Raw genomic sequence first — 27,746 nt, forward strand, 5'->3', positions numbered from 1 at the left:
AAAAATCACTCCATTGTTAAGTTTTATAGCACTCCTAGTGCCCATTAAGTTGATTTGTTCAATGGAGGTCAGAGTAAAGCAACTTGGCTACATTAAGATCGGAAACCAACCCATTTGTGACAAATTTAGTCCTTTCGTGTGAATCTTCTCAACGTCTCCACATTGATTGGATTCAGGTGGAACTTATGTCAGTAGCATTTAACCTCAAAAGAATGAGCGATGTGATTGGGTTGTTGTAAATTACGGAGCATTTTGCCTTTGCTTGTTTGAACGTGGCTGTTGACTCTGTGGCCCATGCCTGCCTGCCCCACTGCATCTGCCTATAAATGAGTAGTGTGGTTTTACAGACATCTTAGAAAATTGGGGTGTGTGCCCTCGCCCCTTTCCCTCCTCCATGTGACCCTTCCTAAACTGTTTTATTCCCCATTATCCTTTGAGTCATCTCCCACATGTTATGATTTGTGCACCTGCAGTTCTAAAATTGTTTTGGGGTGTCATTATATCATGTTGTTCACCAACTTTCCAGCATTTATGGATACAATAATGATTCACTGTAAATCACAATAATTTACAAGTTACAGAGAATCTGCTTCTACAAATAAGAATTGAATGATAAATTTCTTCAGTGTCCTCCCATTTGAATGTGGGTCCTTAAAAAGAAGCTGGTAACATATTTCTTTGTATTTGTGAAAACTAACTCACAGTCCAGAACTGAATAATAATAATAATAATTCTAAATGGTTTTGGTAAAGATTTTATTTGAGAGAGAGAGAATTGGGGGGAGAGTTAGAGGGAGGAGTAGACTCCTCTCTGACCAGGAGCCTGATGTGGGACTCGATCCTGGGACTCCAGGATCATGACCTGAGCCAAAGGCAGTTGCTTAACCAACTGAGCCACTTAGGTGCCCCCCCTTTTTTCAGGTTTTATTTATTCATCAAAGAGAGAGAGTACAAGCAGGGGGAGCAGAAGGCAGAGGGAGAAGCGGGCTCCCCACTGAGCAGGGAGCCCCATGTGGGACTTGATCTCAGGACCCTGGGATCATGACCTGAGCCAAAGGCAGATGCTTAATGACTGAGCCATACAGCCGTCTGTCCAGAACTGAATTAAAATATAAATTCAGCTTTCTGGACATTCACTATTTTAACGTGTAAACGAATATAAGCCATTAAGAAATAAGCACCGTTTCTGAGCAATCCTCTTGTTCCTGGGAGAGAGGGAGCGTCCTAAGTGTTGACCCTGTGGGTTGGGTGGCATGCAGCACTGCAGCACGGGGTTCCTGAACCTGAGTGGGCGTATCCACGTTAGTTTGGAACTCAGTGTGGAGGCATTTCTGCTTTGTTGCTCATCTTTCTGGAGGGACCTTTGTAAGCTTCTTTGAGCTTGAGCCTCACTGATGAAGAAGAAGGGTAGCCAAGAATAATTGGGCTGAAAATGTTATGGTGAGTGGAAGAAATGATTTTGAGTGAGGGCAAAATTATACATTGAGTGTGTTACCTGGTGTAATTAGTTACTTAACAGTATGAAAAAATACCGTAATGACCAGTTTGGAGCCTTGTAAAATATTTTTTTTGGTGAATCATGACGTCTCCTTCCTGTGTGTGTACCTATGATATACTCAGCTCCTAGGGTAACTGGCAGGGCAGTATCTACTCAGATGTCTGTGGAAAAGAGGGGTGAAGAGGGAAGACGGGTGTGCCCAGCACCAGTCTCTCACAGCCTTTCTTGGCTCTGTAGTCCTCTACCTCCTTTCCGTACTAGGTCTTCATGGTTGGCCTTTCTGTCTTCTCCATCGCACTGTAGGCTCCTGGCAGGGGGCGGGGGGCAGGGACAGTGTTGCAGGCCTAGGGGCCAGGGGGTTGTTGGGGACAGAGCGGCAGACTGGTATATTTGAATACCCAGTACTTTGAGGGGCAGACTGTTGAGGAGATCCCAAATCTTCCCGATATGTTAAAGGTTTCAGATTGTGTATGGAAAGTGGAAACATGAGGAATTATGCTGGCCACTAGTTTTTCTCCTCCATCTTCCACTGCCTTTAGAAGCCCGTGTGTGGTTTTGTTTTTAAACATGTCATTTGATGTTCTGAAGGGGATAGGAATCATGAGAGTGCTGGCCACGTGGCTACCTTGCCACAGAGCCTCTGTCAATATCCCTAGATTTAGCCTAAAGAGGGCCCAACAGCTGCATCTGTCCGGCACCAGAGAGACACCACCTTAGAAGGCTGATTTTGAACAGAAATAAAGCTTATTTTGGAAGACCTTATTGTCAAAGATAAGTATTATTTCCTCTCAACTCAGAAATGAGTTAAATCCTAAAATCACTGAATTGAAGTGCACAGTGTCAGCTTTTATCTCTTATTAATGTCGTGTTGCTGGAAGTGGTTTAGATATGGGAGAAATGGCTAATTTAAAGTCAAATGGGCCAACTTGATAGCTCAGAGTATGTATGAGGTACTTTTGCATGCATTGGCTTAGAAGGCACTTTGAGCCTGATTCTTTCATAAGTTAACATCTCATGTTGAGGAATGAAAGCTGTGGTAAGAACTGGATTTTTATTTAGAATTTTGTTTTAAGCCATGCAAAACAACATTATGTAACTTTTTTCAGATGATAGTATCTAAGTGAAGTTTAGATTTCTAGTAATGAAATCCTTGCTTGGCAAATTTTGGCTATTATAATATAGTTGCTATTGGATAGACAAGTAGATTTTACATGAAACATTTTTTTGCTCATTATATCAGCAGACATTCATTTTTTTAGTGACACACAACTTTTCCTTACCAAATTATTAAAAAATAAGTTTAATTTTTAAAATACAAAACTTTGTTACAAGCCCATGTCATCTATCTAATATTGTAATACCCTGGGTCTGTAATTAAGAATGGGCTCTGCTGACCAGGGTTGGGAAGAGGCACAGAAGAAAGTCACAATACATTGCCTATTTACAAATTAACCATTACCTGCCAAAAGCACATCAGACCCACACAGCGGACATCCGCTAATCCAGTGGTTAGCCGTTCCGGGCTCTAATGCACACTGTTTTACACGTTAACGGTTTTGAAGTTCCAGGCCAGAGCTGACCTTTCACATGTGCTCCGTTCACAGTAGGAATCTCCACTCACTGCTTCCTGTCAGAGTGGATTATGGTGACACAGCCCAGGGCTCACTTTGGCTGCAATTAAGTTTTTGATCAGAATTATTTCGTTCACAAACAATCACATTTGTTAAAATGTTACATCTGACCTGAAAACCACTGGCAGCCTCTCAGTTTATCAGTGTGATGTGACTGTAATTCTTCATTTGTTTTTCATAAAATGGCAAACCCTCTCATGTATGTTGTTACTATTTTTTTTTCTTTCGCTGGTTTCTGCCTTTCATTTCTTTGGGCTTGGAAGGAAACTATGTCTTGAAATTAGTACAGATCTACCCATAGACTTTGGGAATTTGAATGGAATTGTCTTTGGTGCAGAACAAAATTATCCAATTGAGCCAAGACTCAAACATTATTTCCGAAAATTGTTAGTGGTGGTTCTGTTTCTCACACGAGGAAACGTTTTAGCTTTGTGAGCGTTGGGGCTGAGCTTTTTGCTTCTTGGTCTGCAGTTTCGTCGCCTCTGTGCCGACCTTGTTGCTGCCTTGCAGTGTTTATCGTAACGCGCATCTCAGGCTCTGGTCCTGTGGCCACCGACCTTGGGTACCACACTGGAACCCGACAGTGGCTCGGTGAGCCTCTCCCCTCTCATGGAGCTTTGACTGGTTCTTAAAAGTGATTTTTCTTACTGAGAAGTGGCAGCAGAGATATTCTGAGGTAGCTTTTCCACTTACTGACCGCTTCACCTCTGTAATACGGGGTGGCTCTTAGTGGCACCCTGAGTTTTACTGCTGATTTTCCGGGTTGGGTGGTGTCACCCTTTCGAGAAGCCCCCACCCTTTGGACCAGAGACAGTCACATGGTGCTTTTCGGTGTTGGTGGGGGGTAGTTGGGAAGCCCAGGACTGGAATTTGGATTGGCTTTTGGCTAATGGAAATGAACCTCTGAATTAATTTTGTGCTAGTAGAGGCTGGGGGGCTTGTGCTGAGGCCGTGCAGGGCAGGGGGAAGGGATAGAGTTAGCAGGTTATGAAGTTAGGAATGTTGAATGCTGTCTGAAATTCAAGCATTGGTTTAGAAAGTTTAATTACTTTTAATATGTATATTTAGAATGCTATTAAAGGAATTTATTACTAGGTTTTAAATTGTTGTGTTAAAGCCCAAACCATTTCCCATTTGCTTTGAAGGAACCAGACTTGTTACTAACTCATAAACTCACAAGTGGCAACAGAAAGGTGTTGCATCAAAAAAATCTGTTTACCTCTAATTTTTTAAGCTTTTCAATGAAGTAAGGCCTACCTATACTTGTAAAAGCCAAAGGCTTTATTTAAAGGGAATGTAAATACTTGTTATATTAATATAACTTTTATCTTCTCTATCCTTAGTTGTGAGCAGATTTTTCTTAAGTTAAATCTATTTTTTGTTTTTAAATAGAGGGAGAGGGGAGGGATGAGGGAGAGAGAGGGAGAATCTGAAGGAGGCTCCATGCCCAGTGTGGAGACCAGTGGAAGGCTCAATCTCACAACCCTGAGATCGTGATCTGAGCTGAAATCAAGAGTCAGATGCACAGGAGCGCCCACCTGGATGGCCTTCGGCTCCAGTCATGATCCTGGGGTCCTGGAATTAAGCCCTGCATTGGGCTCCCCCTCTGGGGGAAGCCTACTTTTCCCTCTCCCTCTGTCTGCTGCTTTTCCAGCTTGTATGTGCATGCTCTCTCTGTCTAATGAATAAATTTAAATCTTAAAAAAAAAAAGACACGTAACCGACTGAGCCTCCCAGGTGTCTCAAGTAAATCCATTCTTCAAGTGTTTTTAGTCTTCAAAAAATCACATTTGAAATATACCTGATCATATTTACTGTTTATAGGGTATACATTTAATGAGAGTGCTGAATAGTATTGAATTTCAAGAGAATATACTAACTTAGAACTTTCTCTCTCATTGGTCGATATTGTTCTGCTTTCTTAGAAAGTGGTGTATGGACAGTGGCCAGACAAGATTTCTAACTTTATTATAAGCTTATCTTGATACAATCGTTGATTTTTTTCTTTCTTTCTTTCTTTTTTTTTTTTTTTTTTTAACTTTTTAAAAAGAGTTTATTTATTTATTTGACAGAGATTACAAGTAGGCAGAGAGGCGGGCAGAGAATGAGAGGGAAGCAGGCTCCCTGCTGGGCAGAGAGCTCAATGCAGGGCTCATCCCAGGACCCCGAGATCATGACCTGAGCCAAAGACAGAGGCCTCAACCCACAGAGCCACCCAGATGCCCCCAGTCACTGATTTTCTACCATTCAGGTTTTTTTTTTTTCCCTGAGATTGTGGAAATTTTAGAACTTTATATCCATAACCTGTTATGCCCATGTAACGTGTGTGGGTCATCTGAGTCCTAGGAACCTTCTTCGTCTTTGAGGGGGTTTTAGCTGAAATCTTGAGGCATTCAGGAGAAAGAGTAATGCCTCACCTCAGTCTGTGCCAAAAAGCAGAGACTGCTAAAATCCTATCCTGCCTCCACCACATGTAGACACAATCTCCAGGCCCAAAACCTTCATTGCATGTAAGGAAGGCAACAGATGAAACATGTAAGAAGGTTCACAAGTACTCTTTCTGGAAAGGCTGGGACAGATCATTATGACTTGTGGTCTACTCTCCCAATATATGGAACTGAAAGATAACTTGGATACTTAACTACCTCAAAGTTTTACCAAATCTTGTAAAAACACTTCTGAGGTCCCAAATAGGTCATTTATGCCAGAAAAAAAACTCTAGATTCTTCCCAAAGTAACATGAAGAAACAAACCTTCTAAAATAGCATGTTTGCTGGCTTAGGGAGACCCCAAATCTGTGCTCTGAGAATAATCTTTTTTTTTTTTTTAAATCATCAAGGAATACATCACTTATCTCTGTATTCTGGTCATCACATCACCCAGTGGGAGGAACCCTGCCATCCTTGGTCTGCCCCCTTCCTGCCATGGTAGGGAAGCCAAGGCTGGTGGGGGAAGGAGTAAGTATTCAAGGTGGGCATGCTAGGTTTGTACTTCAAGCACACGTTTCCCTTCTCAGTTTCTGGACTTCCTGTGTCACAGGACGACTCAGGCACTTTTCCATAACATTCTGCAGGGCTCAGAAGGATTTTTTTTTTAATTTAAAAAATTTATTTGACAGAGAGAGACACAGTGAGAAAGGGAAGCAGGAACACAAGCAGGGGAAGTGTGGGGAGAAGGAGAAGCAGGCTCCCCATTGAGCCTGGGGCTCTATCCCAGGCATCTGGGATCATGACCTGGGCTGAAGGCAAATGCTTAATGATGAGCCACCCAAGCGCCCCCAGAAGGATTTAAAGTTAAAGCAGAACATCTCTTTTGTAAAGAAAATTAATTCAAACTCGAAATTGCAAGGCATCCTTTTCTGAGCCTTGGGGATTAGGGCCAGGTAACCGCTGCTGTCCTTGCTGGCCTCAACCCTGTTGGTCTCATGAAACGTGGCTCTCTGGATGCTCCACATCTTTCAGAACCACCCTGAATTTACTTCTGACCTCCTGCACACTCTCCATATTCTTTTGTGTTTGGATTTGGAGCTGCTTACAATTGTCAAGGTTTCCATGAAGAATACATCTCAGAACACCAGGGCAGGCATGTCCCCCAGATTTGCCCTTGGTGCCTGAGGAAGATTAGGCGGACCCATGGGGTAATGGAGACTTTGACTTTATGATGATGGTCTACCAGCATCATAATTTTGAAAGCCTAAGACACAGATCATCTGAGATCTGTACTCTTTTCTCTAAGCACTAGAGACAGAAATACATAACTGCAGTTACGCATGCTGACTCCTCCTTTCCACAGCCCATTAGCGAGTGGTCCTCTCCTGAACAAATAGGGTAGCTGGGCATGAAGATTGGGTGGCACGCCCCAGGCACGTGTGTGGCTGGAAGAAGTATCCGAGGATAAGAACTTGGGTCCCATAGAAATTCTGGGAATCTTTCCACAGTGCAGACTCTCTGCAGATTGGAAGATTGGATGACAACGTCCCTGTCGTTTCAAGTTTGGTGGGTGGAGTTTTTGTTTTTACAGATTCAGTTTATCATGGGTTTGGCACAGTACCTGAGCTAATTGGTTGTTTTAATAGGTGCTCAGCTAAATAGGACTTTATCATGTTATCTAATGTTGTCACTGGGCACTGAGAAAAAGGATTTATTTATTTATTTATTTATTTATTTATTTGACAGAGAGAGAGAGAGAGAGAGAGGGAGGGGAGGAGGAGGCAGGCTCCCTGCTGAGCAGAGAGCCCGATGTGGGGCTTGATCCCAGGACTCTGGGATCATGGCCTGAGCGGAAGGCAGAGGCTTAACCCACTGAGCCACCCAGGTGCCCCGAAAAAAAGGATTTAAAGAAAGACTTCTCATTCATTCCATAGACCCCAAATTATATAGTTACTCTTCCGGTTTTGCTCTTAGAACTCCACAGTGTATTGGTAGAGAATTCAAAGAGTCTTAATGTTCAGAAGGCTTGGCTTAAAAAGAGCTATTTGGTGTCCCTGTCTCTCTCCTACATGCTTGAGCCATGTACCTGAAATAGTTTCTCAAAGAGAAGATTACCCATTCTCTCTGAGATTGTGTGGCTTCTAAAAAGAAATAAGACCATGGGGGTAACTGAAAAATCAGTAGGTTGTTTTAATGTTATAAGAAAGTTCAAGGTACACAGTATCATGACAGTTGAGGGGGAAAAGGCACAGGAAAAAAAATTTAATAGTTTTTCCTTTTTCTAAAGTTTCTGTTACGTTTAATTTTTCCCTTGTAGTTACACTTAGAAAACAGAAACTATAGAAAACTGGTTTTTGCTCTAATTAGCTTTTAGGTAAAGGAGAGAAATGGAAAAAGTATAACCATCAGGGATTTGTCCTAAACATACACATGGAGGCTTTGGAGTTGGACGTACTTGCATTTGAATCCCAGCCTCACCTTTTGTGAGATGTGTGACTCTGGGCATGTGACTTACCCTCTTGGAGCCTCAATTCTCTCTTCTGTAAAATAGGAACGATCAACCTGCTATAGTTATTAGCTGCTCTTCTTTTTAATGGAGTGTTACTGTGTGTGTGAAGGCACTGTGATCTGTGATTGGTACACCTCACCTCCTTGTGTCCAGATGGAGTCTTAACCCAGCAGGCCATGTAGCTTGCTCAAGGCTTGGGTACAGAGCCCAGGTTTTGGGTTCCTAGACTAATACTCCCTCCATGCGTTACACCGCTTCTCATATAGTAGATGGTTCTTTGTTTTATTTTATTTTTATTTTGTAAAAAGATTGTATTTATTTATTTGTTAGAGACAGAGGGAGCACAAGCAGGGGGGTTGGCAGGCAGAGGGAGAAGCAGGCTCCTCACTATGCAGGGAGCCTGATGCGGGGCTCGATCCCAGGACCCTTAACTGACTGAGCCACTCAGATATCCCTAGTAGATTGTTTTTAAATCTTCTGTTCCTCTGAAAATCAAATAAAGTTGTGAATAAGTTGACCAAGTTTATCCATTCCCCTACTGATGGACATTTTGATTCTTGGCACTGCTCATTATTACTGTCAGTTCTGTAACATGCATCCTTGTGTCTCCTTGTGTACAGATGTGCGAGCTTCCTTAGGGTAGACATCTAAAAATGCAATTGCTGGGATTCCTCTCTGGGGTACAGATTCTTAACAAAGTTAATGTACAGGATTGTGAGAAGTCAGGGCTTGGGGACAGTCACATTGTAGCTCATCGACAAGGCTCTTCATCGTCAGAGAAACCTATTTTTTGCATGAGGCTGGAGAAATCCATAGCGACCTAAGTCGTCCTGGCCTCAGAGCCACGTGAGCTGATTTTGAAGTGGTTCGGGAAGTGTGGGGCGATGTACATACAGTGCAAACATACTGAAAACAAGAATTAGCAAGTGGGCTCTCAGTCCAAGGTGTGAGTGCCTTAGGGCGAGAGACCACTTTTTACCAGAACTCACTGTTGGTTAGTGCTAACTGATAATGCCATCAGTAACAGTAAAGGTTTATAATTGGTCACCTTAAATTTGTACAGATATGCACAGTGTTAAATTCAAGCCCAAGTTACTGAATGTCTGTTGTCTGAAAAAGGCTACTTTCTGTTTGATTTCACAAAGTATATTTTCTGTTGAATTTCACAAATCAGAGGGCTCTAGGTTGTGCCAAAAATGTATCTGCTTGCTGTGTCCATTCCTATACCCATCTCCGTGAGGGACAGCTCCGGTCAGGTTGGCTCAGGTTGTGTGTGATCTGGGACTGGTGGCACTGGGTCAGGGTGTCGCAGTGTCCACTGCCGTGGGGCTGGGTGGGGATGCATGTGCCTCATGTCTGCTAACCCATCTCCTCCCATTGGTTTTTAATCATCTCCCTGCTTTCAGTGGAGGAATCCTATTGTACCCCAGTCTTGATAGGCAGAGATAATTATATATATTTGCCTGGGTAAGCAAATCGATAAACTTGCAATAAAGTGTATCAGACCATTTCTTTGGCAGGACAGGCAAGAACAGCTTGTGAAGCAGAGCTGTTTCCAATGGAGCATGAAAACCTTTGAAAATTCTCAGTAATAGCGGAGAGCAGTATTTGAAACCATCCTTAAACAATTGTTTGTTTTCCTCTTCCCTAACCAAGTTTATAAAAATTTGGTCAGACAGGCGTTTTGTTTTGTTTTAAAATATTTTCAGGGAATTGTTATCTGTTGAATGCACATGTGTTCCTGCACTTTTTCTTTCACAACTGAAACTTTAAACCCTTCCCTTAAGTCCCCCTGAAAAGGCTCGCTCTGCCCAGTAAGGTTTGCATCTGTGAGAAGGGTTGAAGGGATTTGGGCCCTGGAGAAACCTCGCAGTTTGCAGTCTGCACCAGAAATGGCTGAGGTCCTGCTGTGGGGGCTCTTTGTCTTTCTCTTCCACCAAGATGCCTCGCCCCAAAAAGACATTGGTTAATTTGGGTGTTCCAGTTTAGTTAATCAGATCATGAGTGCCTGTGCACATAGGAAGAGGCATGATTGAAACATTTATAAAAATTTGGCTCATAGTAAGCCCCATAATTTGTTTGAAAGAATTACCTCTTCAGTGACTTTAAAAAAAAAAACAAAAAAACCCTAAACCTGAAGATTGTGGTTTATAACACCACACCTGGTCCAGATTGTACTGGTTGAATCCATATTTGCTTCGCTGTAAATGATTTTGAGGGTGGAATTCCTGGATTGTTTTCTGTCTTGTAAGCCCTTGACATTGTACTGGTACCTGTGTGTGCACAAACCTCCCGACATGGGAGAGGCCAGCTTAGCCTTCCACTGAAATGCAGGTTGGCTGCCTTTATTCTGCATGTTCCTAGAATGAGGAAATGATATGACAATAAACAGAAATGCCCTTGCTGAAGAGAGAAGGGAAGCTGGTGTTTATCTGGTCAGGTGGTTTAGATTAGCCATGATGCGGCTCTGTATTATGTTACTTTAAATCATTGTGTCCCAACAGGACATAAATTATGAAGATTGTTACAGTATGTTTCATCCTATGTAAGATCAACAAATTGGAATAATTTTTTTATAGGAAAATCACAGTGCTTTTGGCAAGGCTATTGAAGCCTTTAATTTGACTTGAGTATTTCTAAAATATTACTGCCTAATATATAAAGTATGATTTGCATAAGGTATGAAATAATAAACATATAAGAACGAAAGAGAAGAACTTTCTCTTTAGGAATTGCTTCAAATGGCACAGCGCTTCCACTGCATCAGTATCTCTCTGCTTTCTTTGTCCTGGGGTTTTAGAGCCAGTTCTTTTCCTCTGCTTTGATTGCAAGTGAGTGTGCGGGGGGCTTGGTGCAGAGATGGGGCTTTGCTGTGTGCTGCCTGCCGGTCAGCCCTCACGTGCACAGAGACGGCAGCCCCTCTGGGCTGGAACTAAATGGGAGCCTTCTCAAGAGGGAAAACAAACTTGCCCATTTAGATGCATCCAGGAAAACAAGCCGCCCCTCCCCCCCCGCCCCAACTCAGGGTATTATGAATGATTAAAAAAAAAAGTACCCCAAACCCAAAAAAGCCCAACTTGATCAACAGCCGAAGCTAAGATAATTTATATAGGAGTATGGCAGAAAGAATTGACCTAAGTTAGCATTTGTTCTTTTAAATGTTTCTTCTGTTTGTTACTGTTTCCTAAATTACTAGCCTACTCGGTGAATTTTTATCACAGACACTTAAATGTTTTCATTTGTGTCGAGGATGCAACTTAGTTGATTTGGCCACACAGAGCAAATCCTCTAGATTCGGAAAAAAAAAAAATGGCATAAAATTACTTTGTGTAGGATTCAAGCAGATTGGAACCTTTTTGGTGTCTCACAGTAGCATGCAGAGCACTCTGTGTGTTTTTATGAGGTCTTGCACAGTGATATGAAGTAGTGCAGTCTCTGATTTACAGGGATGAGGGGAGGTGAGCAAGGTTTAGGATTTGCAGACCATAGAACAAGACAGAGCTGGGATTAAAACTTTTCAGGATGAGATGACACCATCCGCCAGACCTTCTGAGTCTTTTGATACCAAAAGCAGGGTAAGTGCTAAGTCTATTTTACTCTGTGTGTGTCTCCAGCACGGAGTTTGTTCTTTAATTCTTTAGTAATAGGGTTTAAAACACAGAAATGAATAAGTCCCTAGTTTCAATCCATTAACCATAGGAAGGTTTCTCCTTAAGCCTCTTCATAACAGGTTGAGGATAAATTCTGAATATATTTGTGGTTTGCTTTAGCTCAGTGTCTGAAGACTCTGACAGGTTCAGGGACCTTTCCAAGTTCACAACCTATGTGTGCACATTGAAACAAATAAATACAGACTACTTAGGAGATGGATCTCTTTCCTCACCGGCTGCTTCTGCATTGGCACTGTTTTCTGAGAAAGGGTTCCGGCAGACTGTTTGGTTGAGGTGATGCATTGCAGCCATCTATCACTGGAGGTCCTCTGCCAAATTATCAGGATGTCTGATCAGGCTTGAGGATTTTTGGGTGATGTAGTTTTCCCACAGAAAATATTGGCGCATGTTGCCAAAACTCTATTGAAAAACTGTTAAAAGGAGGATTGATCCCATTTAGAAGGAAACAGAGGAAAGACTAAGTAGGAATTTGTTGCTGTTGTGACAGACCTCTTTATACATTCAGATATTTTGTGATGCAAAGTGACATGAGGCTCTGCTTTACAAAATGTGTACTGCTTGTAGAACATGTATTTTTTGTACAATTCAGCCAAATTAGGTATTGCTTTGTTCTTTAAAAAAAATTTTTTTTTTCCTGGAGTCCCACTCTCCCCGCCCTGTGCTGCGGGAGTGGGTATTCTTTCTGCTCTGAGCCCTTTTTCTCTTCCTCAACCCTTTTAATTATTGCTGGCGGATCTTGACTTGCAGTTTAATTTAAAATACTCCAGTTGGAGCAGAAGCTTTTTAGCCTTCTCTCTGTCTTTTGAAACTTAGGTACAAGAATAGGGCAGAACAAGTTCATGTCAGATATATACTGGAATTTCACAGTGTGAGCACTAGTTGCATCTAATTGCATCTCCTAAGAGGAGCCAGCTGAATGTAAAGAAGCAAAGATCGGGAGAACACTGCCATTTTGCCTATTATTTGATTTCTAAAAATGTCTTTGGCCAGATAGTCCATATATCTTAGTGGTTTGGACTTATAACGTTGAAGCCTAAGAGTATTTTTCTATAAAAGTGTGAATTTTTATAAACTTTATAATGACGACAATGCCAAGGAGCATAAATTCTTATTATTTAAGAATTTAATTCATAAATTCTAATTTGCTAAAGCAAAACAAAAAACTCTGGGGGTCTTTGCCATACCTCTCACCTCATGAGACCCCTGAAAGCTAATGAACAAGGATTATCAGCTGATTAGGAAAGACAGCCTCCAGCAGGACATTTCCCAAGTGGCTGGCTGGCCGTGGTGGGCAACTATAGGGAACAGGGAGGCATCAGAAGTTACTGGACGTTAGGGAACTCCACGTAAATGGTTTCTCTGGTGGATTCCTGTTGGAGTGTTTTTGAAACCCGTGTTTCACTCAGCTTTAGAGGGAAAAGACAGACAGGAAACTGGTGAAAGGTGCTGAATCCCAGAGAGCAAAACTGAAGGATCGTGAGAAATTTTAGAAGGAGCTCATCAGTCAGAGCTGTTGGTATGCCCCATAGTAGCGGCTGTTGATGTGGGAAAATGTACTTTACACTTAGGTGCAGAGGAATTCAGAAATGAGTTGTGTCTTTTCAGGGATAAGATATTCTCAGTCTGTGATCGTCTTGTCCATAATGCTTCTTGGGCACACATCAGATAGATGATATCTATCTAATTAGAGGACTTTCCCTAACAATGGAACAGAAATGATGGGCTCTTAGGTAAAATTGTGGGTAGAGGGGTTGATGTTGATTCAACTCTGCTGCCTGGAGAAGAATGGATACTAGTAGGCGTCTATTCCGCCAAAGACTAGTCTTCCTGGCCTGGGAATTCAGGGGGAATTTACTTATGTAATTATAAGTCCTTGTTCTGCAAAAGAAAACTGTTCTGCACCTTGCTTCATTTAACAGTGTATGTTGAAGGTAGTACCATGTAATTAGCTAAAAGCTATCTTATTTTTCCATATGGCTGTTTGGGATATTATGGTAATTGCCAAAAATGGTGACTTAAGAACTTCTTTTCTGTAAGGCTCTGGAATGTTACGGTCCTGTGAGCACAGCTTTTGAGGGCTGTGTGTAGAAGTGAGCGTGCTGCCTCACAGCGGAAGGGGCGCTGGGTTAGCCTAGGGCACAGTGGAGCCAGCTGCTTGTTTCCTACCTTGTGGGCATTGTCTCTAGTGCCCTGGGGAAGCCAGTTTTAAGATCCGAGCCAGATATTCTTGGCTTGAGTTATCGGAGATGTCCCGCTCTGCAGTGCATCAAGGAGGTGGCAGCTAGATCTGGGGCCTGGGATTAGTGGGAGTAGTGACTGTCCCCAGACACACATACTGGACAGCCTAGGGGGTGGTCCTCAGGTAAGGTCTTTAGTCTGGCTCCTCAGGGACACAGGAGTCACCTGCTTGGCTGCAGATGCTCACTGTCAAATTACCATTTCCACTGGAAGTCTTTCTGTGAGGATACCCACTTAGAAAAACAGTTTTTAGCATGTTTCGGATTTTCTCGTCCTTGCAGGGGTGGATTTCTTTGGTCTTGAATGGTTCTTCTGCTGGGTTTGGAAGGGAATTCTTCCTGTCCAGGCTTCAGACGCTATAGAATTAAAGTGTTGTTCATGATGATAATCACTAGCATTAACTGAGCTCCTGATGGAATGCCTGGTACATACTCCATTTTTACATTTTTACATGTTAGGAAAGTCAGGATAATTTCAAATGTTAAGTGAGCTTTCTGAGGTCACATAGCTAGGAATAATAGCAGCGCTAGGATGTTTCAGTCTCTGTCTCTGACCCTACCGTTTCTGCAGTTGACCAGTGTGCCCAAAACACGAGTGATATTCTGGAGAAGAAATGCACAGAACAACTCCATCTTTGGTTGGGTCTGTTCCTCACAGTTCTTGAGTTCCTACGCAAGAGTATTCTTCTGTTGCAGGCAAATTAGTATCTTATGTTCCCTTTGCAGTGGCTGGAACGGTTAACTGTTTTCCATGAGAAAGTCGTGGTGAGTCATGTAATATTCTGGGGCAAAGTATGCCTTTCCTTGGTGTACCAAGCAGTGTTTGTGTGATCGATCAGTCACCAACGGGAAGGTCCTGTCCTATGACATGTGCGTGCTTGGCAATGATCTTGCCGTGCATTTTGCTTAATAATTTTCATTATTTTTAATTAAAGTTGAAGAAGTGCAGACTCTAGCTGAAATTAAGGTAGGTTGTATTGCCGGAATCTGGTAATTACTTTAATTGATCACAAGATAGTTTCCTTGATCACCAATTAGACTAAATTGCCGATCATGTTTCAAGACGTGAAGAAATGCCCAAGCTGATTTATGTAATAGTGTTTTTATTTCTAATCAGATGTAAATATCATTTCCTTCCATAGCAGTTGTGTTTTATAAAAGAAGAGTTATAGGCCTACAAACATAAAGGTGATTCATAAACAATGGAGTTCTAATTCATTGAATTAGTAAAGGAAGTATTTAGAGGCTTAATGGAGATTGTACTGGGGAAATTACTTTGGAGTCACTGGTGCTCATTTTCTTAGTGGGAGCTATGTTCTTTTTTAGTGCATAATTAAAAGAGTCTATAATCAAAATATAAAAGGCAGCAGACTTAAAGAACTTATATCAAAGAGAATTGCTGGGAGTAATGAAAGATTCGTATTGTAAATATGTGCTAGAAGTTAAAGTCTTAGAACTTTAATAAGCCATACATGCTATTTGGACTGAAGCTGCGTTTTAAATTCAGGGTGCTGTTAAACATTTCACAGATTGATACATGGTTTTTGTTTTGGTTTTGTGCATCTGATAGTCTTTCATATTTTCATGGAATAAAATGAAACAAAAGGAACTTTAAGAGAAGTTAAAGTTTCCTAGGAATACTTGATTTGGGGTTCATGGAAAAATCTTTTAATTGCTGATGGTTTGGAGATTTCCAAATGACAAACTTCATTGGCCCAATTTACCATGATTGTAATGCTTACATTCCTTAACATGGCAGAGTGACTTAAAAAGTCATACTTCATCATGCATTCATTGACTTGTTCATAAAATGTTTGTAATTTGCAATAGAGGAAAGACTGAAACTATTATCAGCCATTATATGTTATTTGTTGGCCATATGTTTGTTTGAAATGGCCGTGGCTCAGCAGAACATGGCTCACGGACAAACTATGCTGTAAATTGGCACTAAAAACCCACCTAAGCAGGTAGGCGTATGTTAAGAAGTTAACATCAGCCAAAATATTTTAATATGAACCAGGTTACGTACATTGTAGTATCTCTGTTCCCCTTAGAGTGAGATCTTCATTTGCATGCCATCTTTGTTTTTTTCCCTAACTAATTTTTAAAAGTAGGACAGGTATTTAGTGGCACATTCAGAGGCACCAAAGAGTATAGTAAGTCCTTTGTGGTCCCTGATCTCAACCACCCAGTTTCCTCTCTCCAGCCACTGTCGCTCCCAGTTACCGATCTCTCATACGTGGTTGCGGAGATATTAAAGCATATAGTGTCCTCTCCTTTTTACAATGCACAGACTATTGTTATGCATTTGTTTTTCATTTAGTAATATATCTTGGAGGTCTTCCTAGCAAATAGTTTCTTCATTCTTCTTAATGGCTACATAGTATTCCTGTGATAAATGGACCATCCTGTATTTAATCAGTTTCTTACTGATGATCCTTTGGCTTTTTCAAATCTGGGGCCCTTACAAGCTGTGCTGTATTGACTCATTTTTTAAATTTTTAAAGATTTTATTTATTTATTTGTCACAGTGAGAGAGAACGTGGGGGCGCGCAAGCAGTCAGAGAGGCAGCCAGAGGTGAAGAGGGGCAGGCTCCCCGCCGAGCAAGGTGCCCGATGCGGGACTCGATCCTAGGACATTGGGATCCTGACCTGAGTCGAAGGCAGAGGCTTAACCCACTGAGCCACCCAGGTGCCCCTGCAGTGACCCATTTTTTAAAATGATATTTTAATTTTAGAGAGAGACCATGAGAGAGGGTGGGGGTATGGGGGGAAGGGCAGAGGAAGAGGCAGAGAATCCCAGCTGTGCTGTTTGTGGAGCCCCACATGGGGCTCGACCTCCTGATCTTGAGATCACTACCAGAGCCGAAACCAAGAGTCAGAGGCTCAACCGATTTGCCACCCTGGTGCCGCTGCGGTGACCAGGCTTGTAATTCAGGTATAAATGTGCCTGCAGGACTAATTCCTAAAAGAGAGATTATGTAGCTGAAAGGCACAGGCGTTTTTGTTGTTTTTTTTTTTTAAAGATTTTGTTTATTTCGGAGAAAGAGAAGGCGTGAGCAAGAGCCAGGGGAGGGGCACAGGGAGAAGCAGACCGGTAGGGACCGAGCAGAGCTCTATCCCAGAACCCTGAGATCATGACCTGAGCCAAAGGCATATGCATATCCAGCTGAGCCACCCAGGCACCTCTGGCACAGACATTTTTTATTTTGGTGGATATTGTCAAATTCTCTTCCAGAGTAATGATGTATAAGTGCTTTTTCTCCTGCAATATTATCAGACTTTTTGATCTTTACCAAACTGATAGGTTTAACTTAGTTTCCCACCCTGTGCAGCTTTCCTGAGGTATAGTTGATGTAAAAGTTAGTATTAATTTGTGCTTCTTTTATCATGTATGAGTCTGAGCAGTTTTTATGTTTAAGAACCATTTGCTCCCATTTGTCACCTTTTATCTCCTTTGGCCATTTAAAAATTTGGTGGTTGATCTTTTTCTTATTAATTTGTGGGAGTTCTTTATATGCCAAGGAAATATGTACAGGAAATCCTGCTTGTTGTTTGTCTTTTAATTTTTTTTGTTGGTTTTTATTGCCATACAGAGAAAAATTTTAAAGTAATAAGAACTACCTGTTATTTCGTAGTGTTTTAAAGTCTTCTGCCTGTAGAATTCATATATGTCTTACTAAATTTACTCCTAGATAATTTTAGGAGCCACTTTAGATGGAATTTTCTTCCAAGATATTTTTCTGCTTAGTTATTGTTTGGATAAAAGGCTTTTTTTTTTTTTTTTAAATTCTTTAATAGGAATCGTCTAGTGTTTTCCTTTTAAGAATAATATTACCTTTTGGGCTGAGAATATATTCTATTTAAAGAGGTGTCCAACTTGGATTCTTCCTATCTGCTGCTTTTATGAACAGTCATGATTATCCATGTAGCCAATTTTGGAATGTATATTTTGATGCTGTGGTTACATGCTCCTTTATAACCCTCCAAATATAAAGCAATTTTTGTACTCCTTACTTGTTAAAAATAAAGAAAACAGTTGATAACCACAAAAAAGAGAGGCCCATAAATTCTTATTTTATAAGAGATTTAATAAATAAGAAATATTGAATTTATCAAATATCTTTTCAGGATTTATGGAACTCATTATATAATTTTTCTTTTGATTTATTGATATGTGAGTTATATCAATATATTCCTTATATTGAATGTTCCTTGCATTCTTAGAATGAATCCCATTTGCTCATGGTACTTTGCTTTTTTAGTGTATTGTTGGTTTTTGTTTATTAAGATTTCACTTAATATGAAACAACCTGTACTTTCATTGTTACATGCTATCTTTGAGGGAATTTGGGGATAGTGTTATGGTAGTTTATAAAACTAATTTGAAAATGTCTGTCTTTTTCTCTGCTCTGGAACAGTTGAATTCGTGTAGAGTTAACTCTGCCTTCAAGGTTTTGTAGAATTTCTCTGTGAAATGACTAGAAACTGTTACTTTTTGGTGTCACTCCTGTTTATGATTTTCTTTTCTGGGGTCAGTTTTGATAAATTTTTTGGATAATTTTTATAGAACTATTTTACTTATGTTTTGAAATTTATTTGTATAAATATTGCATTTGTTTAAAAAAATTTTTTTAATGTTTTGAAATTTCTTTTATCTGTAGTTACTTCTCTATTCTCATTTTCTCTTTGATTTATCTGTGCTTTTTCTACCTGCCTTTTGTTTGTCTTTAAATGGAGTAACCAATTTTCTGTTACATAATTATTTCAACCTTTGGATTTATTGGTTCTGCCATTTTTTTCTTTCCTGTTCATTTACATCTGCTGTTCTCATTATTTATATTCATTCTTGTTCTCCCTAAGTTTATGTTTATTTATTTATTTTCTTTCACGTTCTTAATTTAAGTATTTAAGGGTATTTATTCTGATTATTACTTTATGTGTGTCCTGTATGTCCTGCATACATGATTAATTTCTATTCAGTTTAGGTTTTGATTTCTTCTCTGAATTAAGACTTTAAAAGAAGGATTTAGGAACTTTTCCAGGGGGGCGCCTGGGTAGCTCAGTGGGTTAAGCCTCTGCCTTTGGGTCGGGTCATGGTCTTGGGGTCCTGGGATCCAGTCCCGCGTCGGACTCTCTTCTTGGCGGGGAGCCTGCTTCCCCCTATCTCAGCCTGCTGCTCTGTCTACTTGTGATTTCTTTCTCTTTCTCTATCAAATAAATAAGTAAAAGCTTTTTAAAAATATTTAAAAAAAAGAACTTTTCCAGGTAGTACTTTTTTTTTTTTTTTTTTGCTACTTTTGCTTTGTTTTGTTTTGTTTTTAATTTTAACTGAAAATGTTGTCAGCACTATTTCTTCTTTTTGAAATTGAGATTTTCTTTGTGGGCCAATATGTGTTCAGTGTCTGTGAATGTCGAGTAGATATTTAAAAAGATATTGTCTTATTGCTGAGAGTTGAAAGTATATAGTTGGATCTACCTTTTTTTTTTTTTTTTCTTAAAGATTTTATTTATTTGACAGAGATCATAAGTAGGCAGAGAGGCAGGCGGGGGGGAGGGGTGGCGGGAAGCAGGCTCCCTGCTGAGCAGAAAGCCTGATGCAGGGCTCGATCCCAGGACTCTGGGATCATGACCTGAGCTAAAGGCAGAGGCTTTAACCCACTGAGCCACCCAGGCGCCCCAGTTGGATCTGCCTTTTAAATGATAAGTAGTCCATATTCTTGATTTTGTTTGGTTACTGTGCCATGGGTTAAGAAATGGAAATTAAAGTTTCTACTATGAATGTTTCTGTTTGTCTTATATTTCCTGTCATTTCTGCCTCATTGATTTTGATGCTGTGTTACTTGCAGTATAGATACTCAGAATTATTCAGTTTTCATTGTGGATATACTTTTATAAGTTAAAAAAATTTTTTTACATTTGCCTGTGTCTTTTTATTTTCAGCAGTTGAGTTTTGCTTTGTGATCTGTGTAAAGTTACCTCTTCTTCTTCTGTTTTTCTCTTTAAAGTTTTATTTGCTTAATCTCCATACCCAACATGGGGCTTGAACTCACAAGCCCGAGATCAAGAGTTGCATGCTCTACTGACTGGGCCAGCCAGGCATCCCAAGTTTTATTTTAATCAGTTGGAATATGGATCTTTACATATATTGATTGAAAAGATGTTTGGTCTTGTAAAACATGACAGAATCCATATGCTTTTTTTTCCTCCCTAAATTGAAATCATGATGTGAAATTGTGTTTTCTATTCTTTTTTTTTTTTTTTTTTTTTAGGATTTAAAAAATTTATTTACTTAGCAAGAGAGTGAGAGAGAGAACATGAGCAGTGGGAGGCAGAGGAGCAGAGGGAGAGGCAGACTCCCTGCTGAGCACAGAGCCTGATGTGGGACTGGATTCCAGGATCCTGGGATCATGATCTGTGCTGAAGGCAGATGCTTAACCTACTGAGCCATCCAGGTGCCCTGGCTGTGCTTTGTTTGCTTCATTTTAATTGTGCTTTCTTTGACCTAATTGTGAATTTTGGGGATGCTGTTATACCTATAATTCTACAAGGTAAACTTAATCTTGTTTCTTTAGATAACATTTCTTTAGATAGTGGTCTCCCCACTAAGCAGTGTCAAAATTAAACTCATACTTTCTCTTACTTTCCCTTCACCATGCAGTTTTGTTACTATATTTTTAGTTCTAGTGCTTAGTTTTACACCTTGAAATATGCTTTGGATCTTCTAGCTTTCAGGCTTTTTAAACTTTCATCTACCATCCCCATTTCTTCTCTTTTTTTTTCCCACATCTTTTAATAGTTCATAACATTTGCATTCTATTCAGTGACTACAATCCCCACATTGTTTTAAGTATAATCCTAGACCTGAGTGAATTGTTCATTGCTGATAACTTTTATATTGTTGCTCCATCCATCTCTAGTTACCTGTATTTCATCCTTTAGTAAAAGTTTCCTTGGGGTGCCTGGGTGGCTTAGTACATTAAAACCTCTGCCTTCAGCTCAGGTCATGATGGGTCCTGGGATGGAGCCCTGCATCGGGCTCTTTACCGGGTGGGGAGTCTGTTTCCGCTCCCCCCCCTCCACCGCCTGCCTCTGCCTACTTGAGATCTCTTGTCTGTCAAATAAATAAATAAAATCTTTGGGGGAAAAAAAAAGTTTCCTTAGTAGGGATGAAGGGGAATTATTTCCTGAATTAATGTCTTTTAAAAATTATGTCTCTTGTAGTAGTTTTGAAAACAGTTTAGCTGGGTATAAAATTCTTTGCACTTTGATTTCCTAAAGTCTTTATAGGCACTGTTTCTCTGACTTCTTTTGTTCAGTGCTGGTATGTGGAAGTTTGAAGTCCGCCGCATTATTTTCATTCCTTGTAGGTGAATTGATTTTTTTGACTAAATGCCATAAGGATTTTTTAATCTTCAAATTCCCTAACTTCACTAGGATGTCTAGAAATGGTTGAATTCTTCCAATCTATAGATTGAAATATCTTATTTCTAGAAAAAATTTTTGAATTATGTATCTCATTTCTTTCTGTGTTTGTTCTCTTATTCACTAAAGTTACATGTATATTAGATGTACTTTGTGTTCTCTACTTATTTCCTAATTCTTATAAACTCTTGCTGACTTCTGCTTCATTTTGTCTATTAGTCCTGGCCCCTCAGCTTCTTGCTGGATTGTTAGTGGTGTGTATTCTGCCTCAGGCTCTTTGCAGTTTTCATTGATGACATGGTTTTAGAAAGCCTGGAGTCTTAGCTAGCTTAAGGCCTGTAGGTTCCAACTGGCTTCCTGAGAACAAGTAGCTAGGGCTGTAAAAAAGAAATCTTGGAAAGAAGGGACAGATGCTTTTCACTATCTGCCAGTTTTGCTGTTAAGTAATATTCTTTCTTTATTAATGTCAGATAATCAAAATTCCCTGTTGAGGTTTTGCTTTTTTCCCTCTCCTATTCTCTCATTTCAGTTCCTTGCAGAAATACTTATACTTTAATTTGAATGTGTTTTGTTGTGAATGTTTTTAATTTGTGGATTTAAAAATGAATATTTTGGAGACTATTTAGTTCTGTTATATGGAAGAAGGATTATGAAATTTTCTCCCTGCGCCCAGAGCAGGAGCAAGTGTTCTTTCCCTTGGGGAGAATTAGGAGTAGATCCTGTGTAAGTGGTTTATTAGGCTTATGATATTTTGTTAAATGCAAGTGTAGATGACAGTTGAAGGGAAACATGTAAAGCTGAGGAATACATAAGTTTGGAGGATCTTTGAAAGTATCTTTTTTTTTCTTTTTACATTTTATGTAGATATGATAGAGGGCTATTTTATTTTATTTTATTTATTAGAGAGAGAGCTAATGATATTTATTAGAGTGGGAGGCAGAGGAAGAGGAGAGGCAGGCTCCCCACTGAGCAGGGAGCCGATGTGGGTCTCATTCCCAGGACCCTCGGATCATGACCTGAGCCAAAGGCAGATGCTTAACGGACCGAGCCACCCAGGCGCCCAGGGTTTTTCTTTGATCAGTGTAACTCTTTGGATGTGGCTGTTCTCCCTCTCTCTCTAAGTAGGCTCCACGCTGAGTGTGGAGCCCATTTGTAGGGCTCAAACTCAGCACCGAGAGATCGAGACCTGAGTTGAGATCAAGTGTTGGATGCTTAAGTGCCTGAGCCACCCAGGCTCAGGAGTGTTCTCTTTTAAGCCCTATCTGTGATAGAGTAGATTTTGCTAACGTGCTGATAGCATGCTGGTAATCAAAGCTTTGAGGAACACTTCTGACTCTGTTCAAATCATCCCCTTGATCCACTTGGTTCTTGAGAAATAGTAAGGGATGCCAAGCCTCACTTTGGACCTTTAGGATTGCATAGTTCAAACAAATTGTGACCATAGAACTTGGGTAATGACTGACTTTGCCCACCTAATATCTTGTCATTAAGGTGTTTTCCCCAGGCAGCGTGCATCAGGGTGTTACCTTGTAGTGTGTGATCTCTGTCTGGTGTGTGGGTTTGAGTATTTATGGCATGTGGGATAGGAAAGCACCATTCTTCTGGGAGACAGCAACTGGAGTCTTAGAATCTTAAGGCTATTTTATTAGGGCTTTTCACCTATCATTACATTTTGTGACAGTGTGTGTGATGCATATACCTTGTGCAGCCTCACCAGAGCAGCATATGGTAGCAGTATCTGCCACTACTGGTCTCTTACTCTGGGCCAAGTGCTATGCTAAGTGCTTTTATATCCCCATCTCATTTTTTATTAGGATGAATGCATGAGCTTTTTATTATTATCTTCAGTTTACTGAACAGAGAACTGAGGCTCACACGACAGGCTGTAGCATGGGAATTTGAATTCAGGCCTTCCTGGCTCAAAAGCCTATGCCCTTAATGACTCTATTACCCTTTCTCAGAGATTGTGGTTAACTTTTTTGGAAGTCTTAAAGCTAAACAAGAATAAGGCACTAGAGGCAAATAGACTAAAAAATTCTCATTATACATAGTTTAATGCAGGTTAACTCTGAATAATTAAATGACTTTCACATTTAACACAATCTAGAGATCAGAATATGAGATGAGAAGAGGAAGGGGGGGGTGAATATTGTTTTCCACTGATAATTCCATACATGGATTTTGCTTGAATATTCTTCCTTATCCTGACAGGGAAAAACCTTTATGCCTTTAATTAAAGACCAAAATGAGAGTCTTTTTCCTAAATAAAATTATTCTGACATAAGAACCATTATGAATAACATAGAATGGTTTAAAATGGCGTCTTCCATACCTCTCATTCTTAACTTGGAAATGTGCTCTAATGTCAATTTGGTGATTCAGAAAACAGTTCAACTACCATCACTCCAGCTTTTCTGGATAGGGGTTGTGAAGTTAAATATTTATTTATGTGGCTACAGTGGTTACTGCCCTGTGAATTCCACTGTAAATTTGTAGTTACTGTACCATTACCTTAGAGTCTCACCAAGTATTTCTGCCTTCTGGACACAGTAGAGACAGACTCTCCTATTGTTTGCAATTACCTTCATAAAAATTGGAAAGCAAGCAAAAGAGAAAAAGCTTTTCATACTCTCAGGACAAGTTTGCCTTCTGATTAGCAAAATTAGGTTTGTACTTTCTCTGTGGATGAAGATAGAGCCCTACAGGTCCACAGTTAGGTGTGTGCCTGAGTCCTCCATTCTCTGCTCGGGGAGGAGCGAAGGCTTCCTGTTCCACAGGGCATGGGGACAATAGCAAGGAGACCCTGAGCAGGCAAGGCAGACTTCCCTGTTTGACTCTAGATGTAAAAAAAAAAAAAGTCTCTTATCCCCTTCTGTCCTGTCTGGGAGCTGGGATGGGAGATGTTGTTCAGTAAGATTTTTTTCCCATGGTCTTGGGATTGATGTGTTAGTTAGCAAGCCAACAACCAAACACAAAGGGAGTGGGGATACATGAAAAGTAGCCCCTAAGATTTGGGGCCAGGTAGTGAGATCCAGGGCACTTGGTTGAAGGGAAATTACTCCTGTGCTATTTTGGCAAGTCTTGTCCTGAGGACAATTAAATAGTCCAGACAGGTCACTGGGTGAGACCAATTTCCTGGTTTGTTTATTTGAGCCTGATTGTTTTTCACCATTGAGCAGCAGGTCACGGTCCTGCTACACCGTTACCCCAGCTCTGTGGAGAGCAGTCCCCTTCCTATTGGATTTCTCCAGGTTTCCCTAAGGATCTGAGCCTTGTCTTTATCTGGCTGGATTGTTCTGGTCTCTCTCTCTTGCTCGCAGGTCCAGAGTAGAAGGCAGTGCCACTAATCACTTTCAGCTTTGTCTCGTGCAGGCATTTGGCTTCATGTCCCGAGTCGCCCTGCAAGCCGAGAAGATGAATCATCACCCGGAATGGTTCAATGTGTACAACAAGGTAACTAAATTGCCTTATTTGGGGATCACCTGAGCTATGGAGTTTGAGAAACTTTGTTCTTCCTTGTTATCCTCATAGAGCAGCCATGTGTCAAGTGTGATCAGTAGTGCTTAGGAAAGCATCTCTTACTCTTTCCTCAAGGATCCCTGGGTATGATTGCAAATTAGTAACAAATTTTCCAATCTGCTCAAGACATCAGTGACCAAACTCTTTATTTTCATGCCTGTCATCTACTGGAACTAATATGAGCCATTTGGGCCAAGTGAGGCTCCTGAATTAAAATGTAGATACATGTTAAACCCTCCTAAGATAAATTTTTGAAAGTTATGGTAGCAAATAAGAGAGATACGGCCTTATTTACCTTACTGAAATAATTATGCTCAAGAACTGTGCTTTAAAAACAACTGTTTATTAAATTCTACATTCTAAGTAGGAACTGGCCTTCTTAGGACAAAGAGCAGGCTAAAAAAATTTTAAGTAGTTTTTAAGGGGGCTCAGTAAGAAGAATCATGGTCTCCCCCACCCCCACCCCAAATGTCCTTGCCTTTATGGTCATATGCCATTTGAAATAATCTTGTCATCTAGATTTCTGTGTGGTTCTGTTTTCTCTTTAAAAAGTCTCTTTGAAAAAGAGAACATTCCCTGATGTACTTGTGATTTATTGGAATAGTTCAGAATATGCAGGTACCATGATAAACTTTTCCTTCCTACTTGCCTCTCTTTGTCCATAATTTTGCTTGTGCTTTTTAATTGATTTTTCAAGAAGCCACAGTGTTTTCCTCCACCCCACCTCCGACCCACTTCCCTAATTTAGAAATGGGCTTTTCTGAATGTAGTTGCTAAGATACTACATTTGATAGCTTGGTCTTTCTCAGTGGCCTGAAAATAGTCATGTAATTAAAGTAATGGGAGTTAAAATGAAACCTTAGCCTCTCTCTTTCTCTCTCTCTCTCTTTTTTTTTTTTTTTTTTTTTTTTTTGAGAGACAAGATTTCAGATTCAGGCCGCTGAATTGTCCTTCACATGAGAGGGCCTTTTTGTCCCTGGGCAGGTGCTGGGCCCAGCCTGAAGCAGACTGTGTACCTGGAGTTCATTAGGTTTTGGAAATGCTGTACTTATTCATAACGTAGTATTTTGTAAATCATTTAATCTCCCCAGTTGTCAGATGTGAATGTTGAAGAATAGATTGATTTCTGAACCACCCAAGATGAGAACCATGAATTGCAGCTGCTTCTGTGTTTCTTAGGTGCAGATAACCCTGACGTCGCACGACTATGGTGGACTGACCAAGAGAGATGTGAAACTGGCCAAGTTTATTGAAAAAGCAGCCGCTTCTGTGTGATTTTTTTCTAAAATGCGTGTCAAACCCGGTGCACGTCTTAGCCATCATGTATGTGGAAGGAAGTTCACATGAACAAATTCGCTTGTCAGTTTAAGCTCATCTTTTGAACAGTGTTTTGTACAATCAGTTCTTAATTACAAAATGATTTAAATTTGAGCCTGAGGATTTCTCATTATTTCTAATCATATATATAAGGTAAACCAACTCAGGGAATTACATTAGTAATATTCAGCGGGAGAAATAGCATTCTTAAAGCCCAGAAATTGGGATGAGGGAGTATGCACACATTTTATAACCCAGAAATTCAAGTGATGATGGTGACTTTACCAATACATTGTGTTGGAGAATAATTAGAAAGTAGAAGAAGAATGGTGAACTCTGTAGGTAAAGGGTTTTAACACAGCTATAACAATTCTTACGATGCTGAAGTTGATTTGGAGTGTAGCTGCTTTTTAAGTAGTTAGATTACAAAAGTCACAGAAAATTGGTAAGCTATCTTGTTTTATCTTTTTCAGAGAGGGAGTTGAAGGAGAAAACAGTGGCCTCTGGGGCAATATAAGGATTCACCATCACAGTGACCAACTTGCCAGATCATTATTTGACACTCTGCATTAGGAGGAACTAAGGGTCATTTTTTTTTTTTTTTAAGATTGTATTTATTTATTTGACAGAGAGAGAGAGAGCACAATATGGGAAGTAGCAGGCAAAAGAAGAGGGAGAAGCAGGCTCCCCACAGAGCAGTGGGAGCCTGATATGGGAATCAATCCCAGGACCCTGGAATCATTATCCAAGCCAAAGGCAGTCGCCCAACTGACTGAGCCACCCAGGTGCCCTAAGGGTCATTTTTTTCTTTTTTTTCCTAAGGGTCATTTTAAAAAATCATATGCAGTTTGTAACTCCTGAACTGAGGGTCTACATGGCCACTAAGTTAGAAGCTCCTGAGTTTTCAGGGTGCCTGGGTGGCTCAGTGGGTTAAGCCTCTGCCTTCGGCTCAGGTCATGATCCCAGGGTCCTGGGATCGAGCCCCACATTGGGCTCTCTGCTCAGCGGGGAGCCTGCTTTCCCCTCTCTCTCTGCCTACTTCTGCCTACTTGTGATTTCTCGTCTCTGTCAAATAAATGAATAAAAAAGTCAAAAAAAAAAAAAGAAGATACTGAGTTTTTATCCCGTAATGAGCTCTATTTATATTCTGTGTGTCACTGATAGGAGTAAAATGGAATATAAAGTAATCTGTTACTTAAAAATTAAAATGCCAGTGTTTCTTTGAAGAAACTCAGGAATGTACTTATTATTTTTAAAGATTTTATTTATTTGTTTTAGAGAGAGAGAAGGAGAGGGAGACAGAATCTGAAGCAGACTCTACACTGAGTGCGGAGCCTGATGTGGGGCTTGATTTCATGACCATGAGATCATGACCTGAGCCAGAACCAAGAGTCAGACACTCTGCCGACTGAGTCACCCAGGTGCCCCAGGATTGTATTAATCTTTTTTAAAACTTAATTTAATTTTTGAAATATTTTACTTAATTTATTTGAGAGAGAGGAAAAGCATGA

At 40.4% G+C, this 27,746-nt stretch overlaps 1 protein-coding gene across 3 annotated transcripts in view; it reads left to right on the forward strand.

Annotated features, from left to right (window-relative positions):
• PCBD2 (pterin-4 alpha-carbinolamine dehydratase 2) overlaps nucleotides 1-26,349 on the forward strand; it is a 50,542-nt gene extending 24,193 nt beyond the window's left edge. For 2 of the 3 annotated variants that reach the window (XM_059174615.1, XM_059174616.1), the window contains exons 3-4: nucleotides 24,772-24,852; nucleotides 26,098-26,349. In XM_059174615.1, the coding sequence (XP_059030598.1) occupies nucleotides 24,772-24,852; nucleotides 26,098-26,193 (177 nt within the window). In that variant the 3' untranslated portion in view covers nucleotides 26,194-26,349. Of the gene's footprint in view, nucleotides 1-24,756; nucleotides 24,853-26,097 lie in introns of all 3 variants that reach the window. The other variant, XM_059174614.1, reaches the window with a different exon arrangement.
• Nucleotides 26,350-27,746: the final 1,397 nt, after the last annotated feature.

This window comes from Mustela lutreola, chromosome 5 (assembly GCF_030435805.1).
Source record: "Mustela lutreola isolate mMusLut2 chromosome 5, mMusLut2.pri, whole genome shotgun sequence".
Taxonomy (NCBI): domain Eukaryota; kingdom Metazoa; phylum Chordata; class Mammalia; order Carnivora; family Mustelidae; genus Mustela; species Mustela lutreola.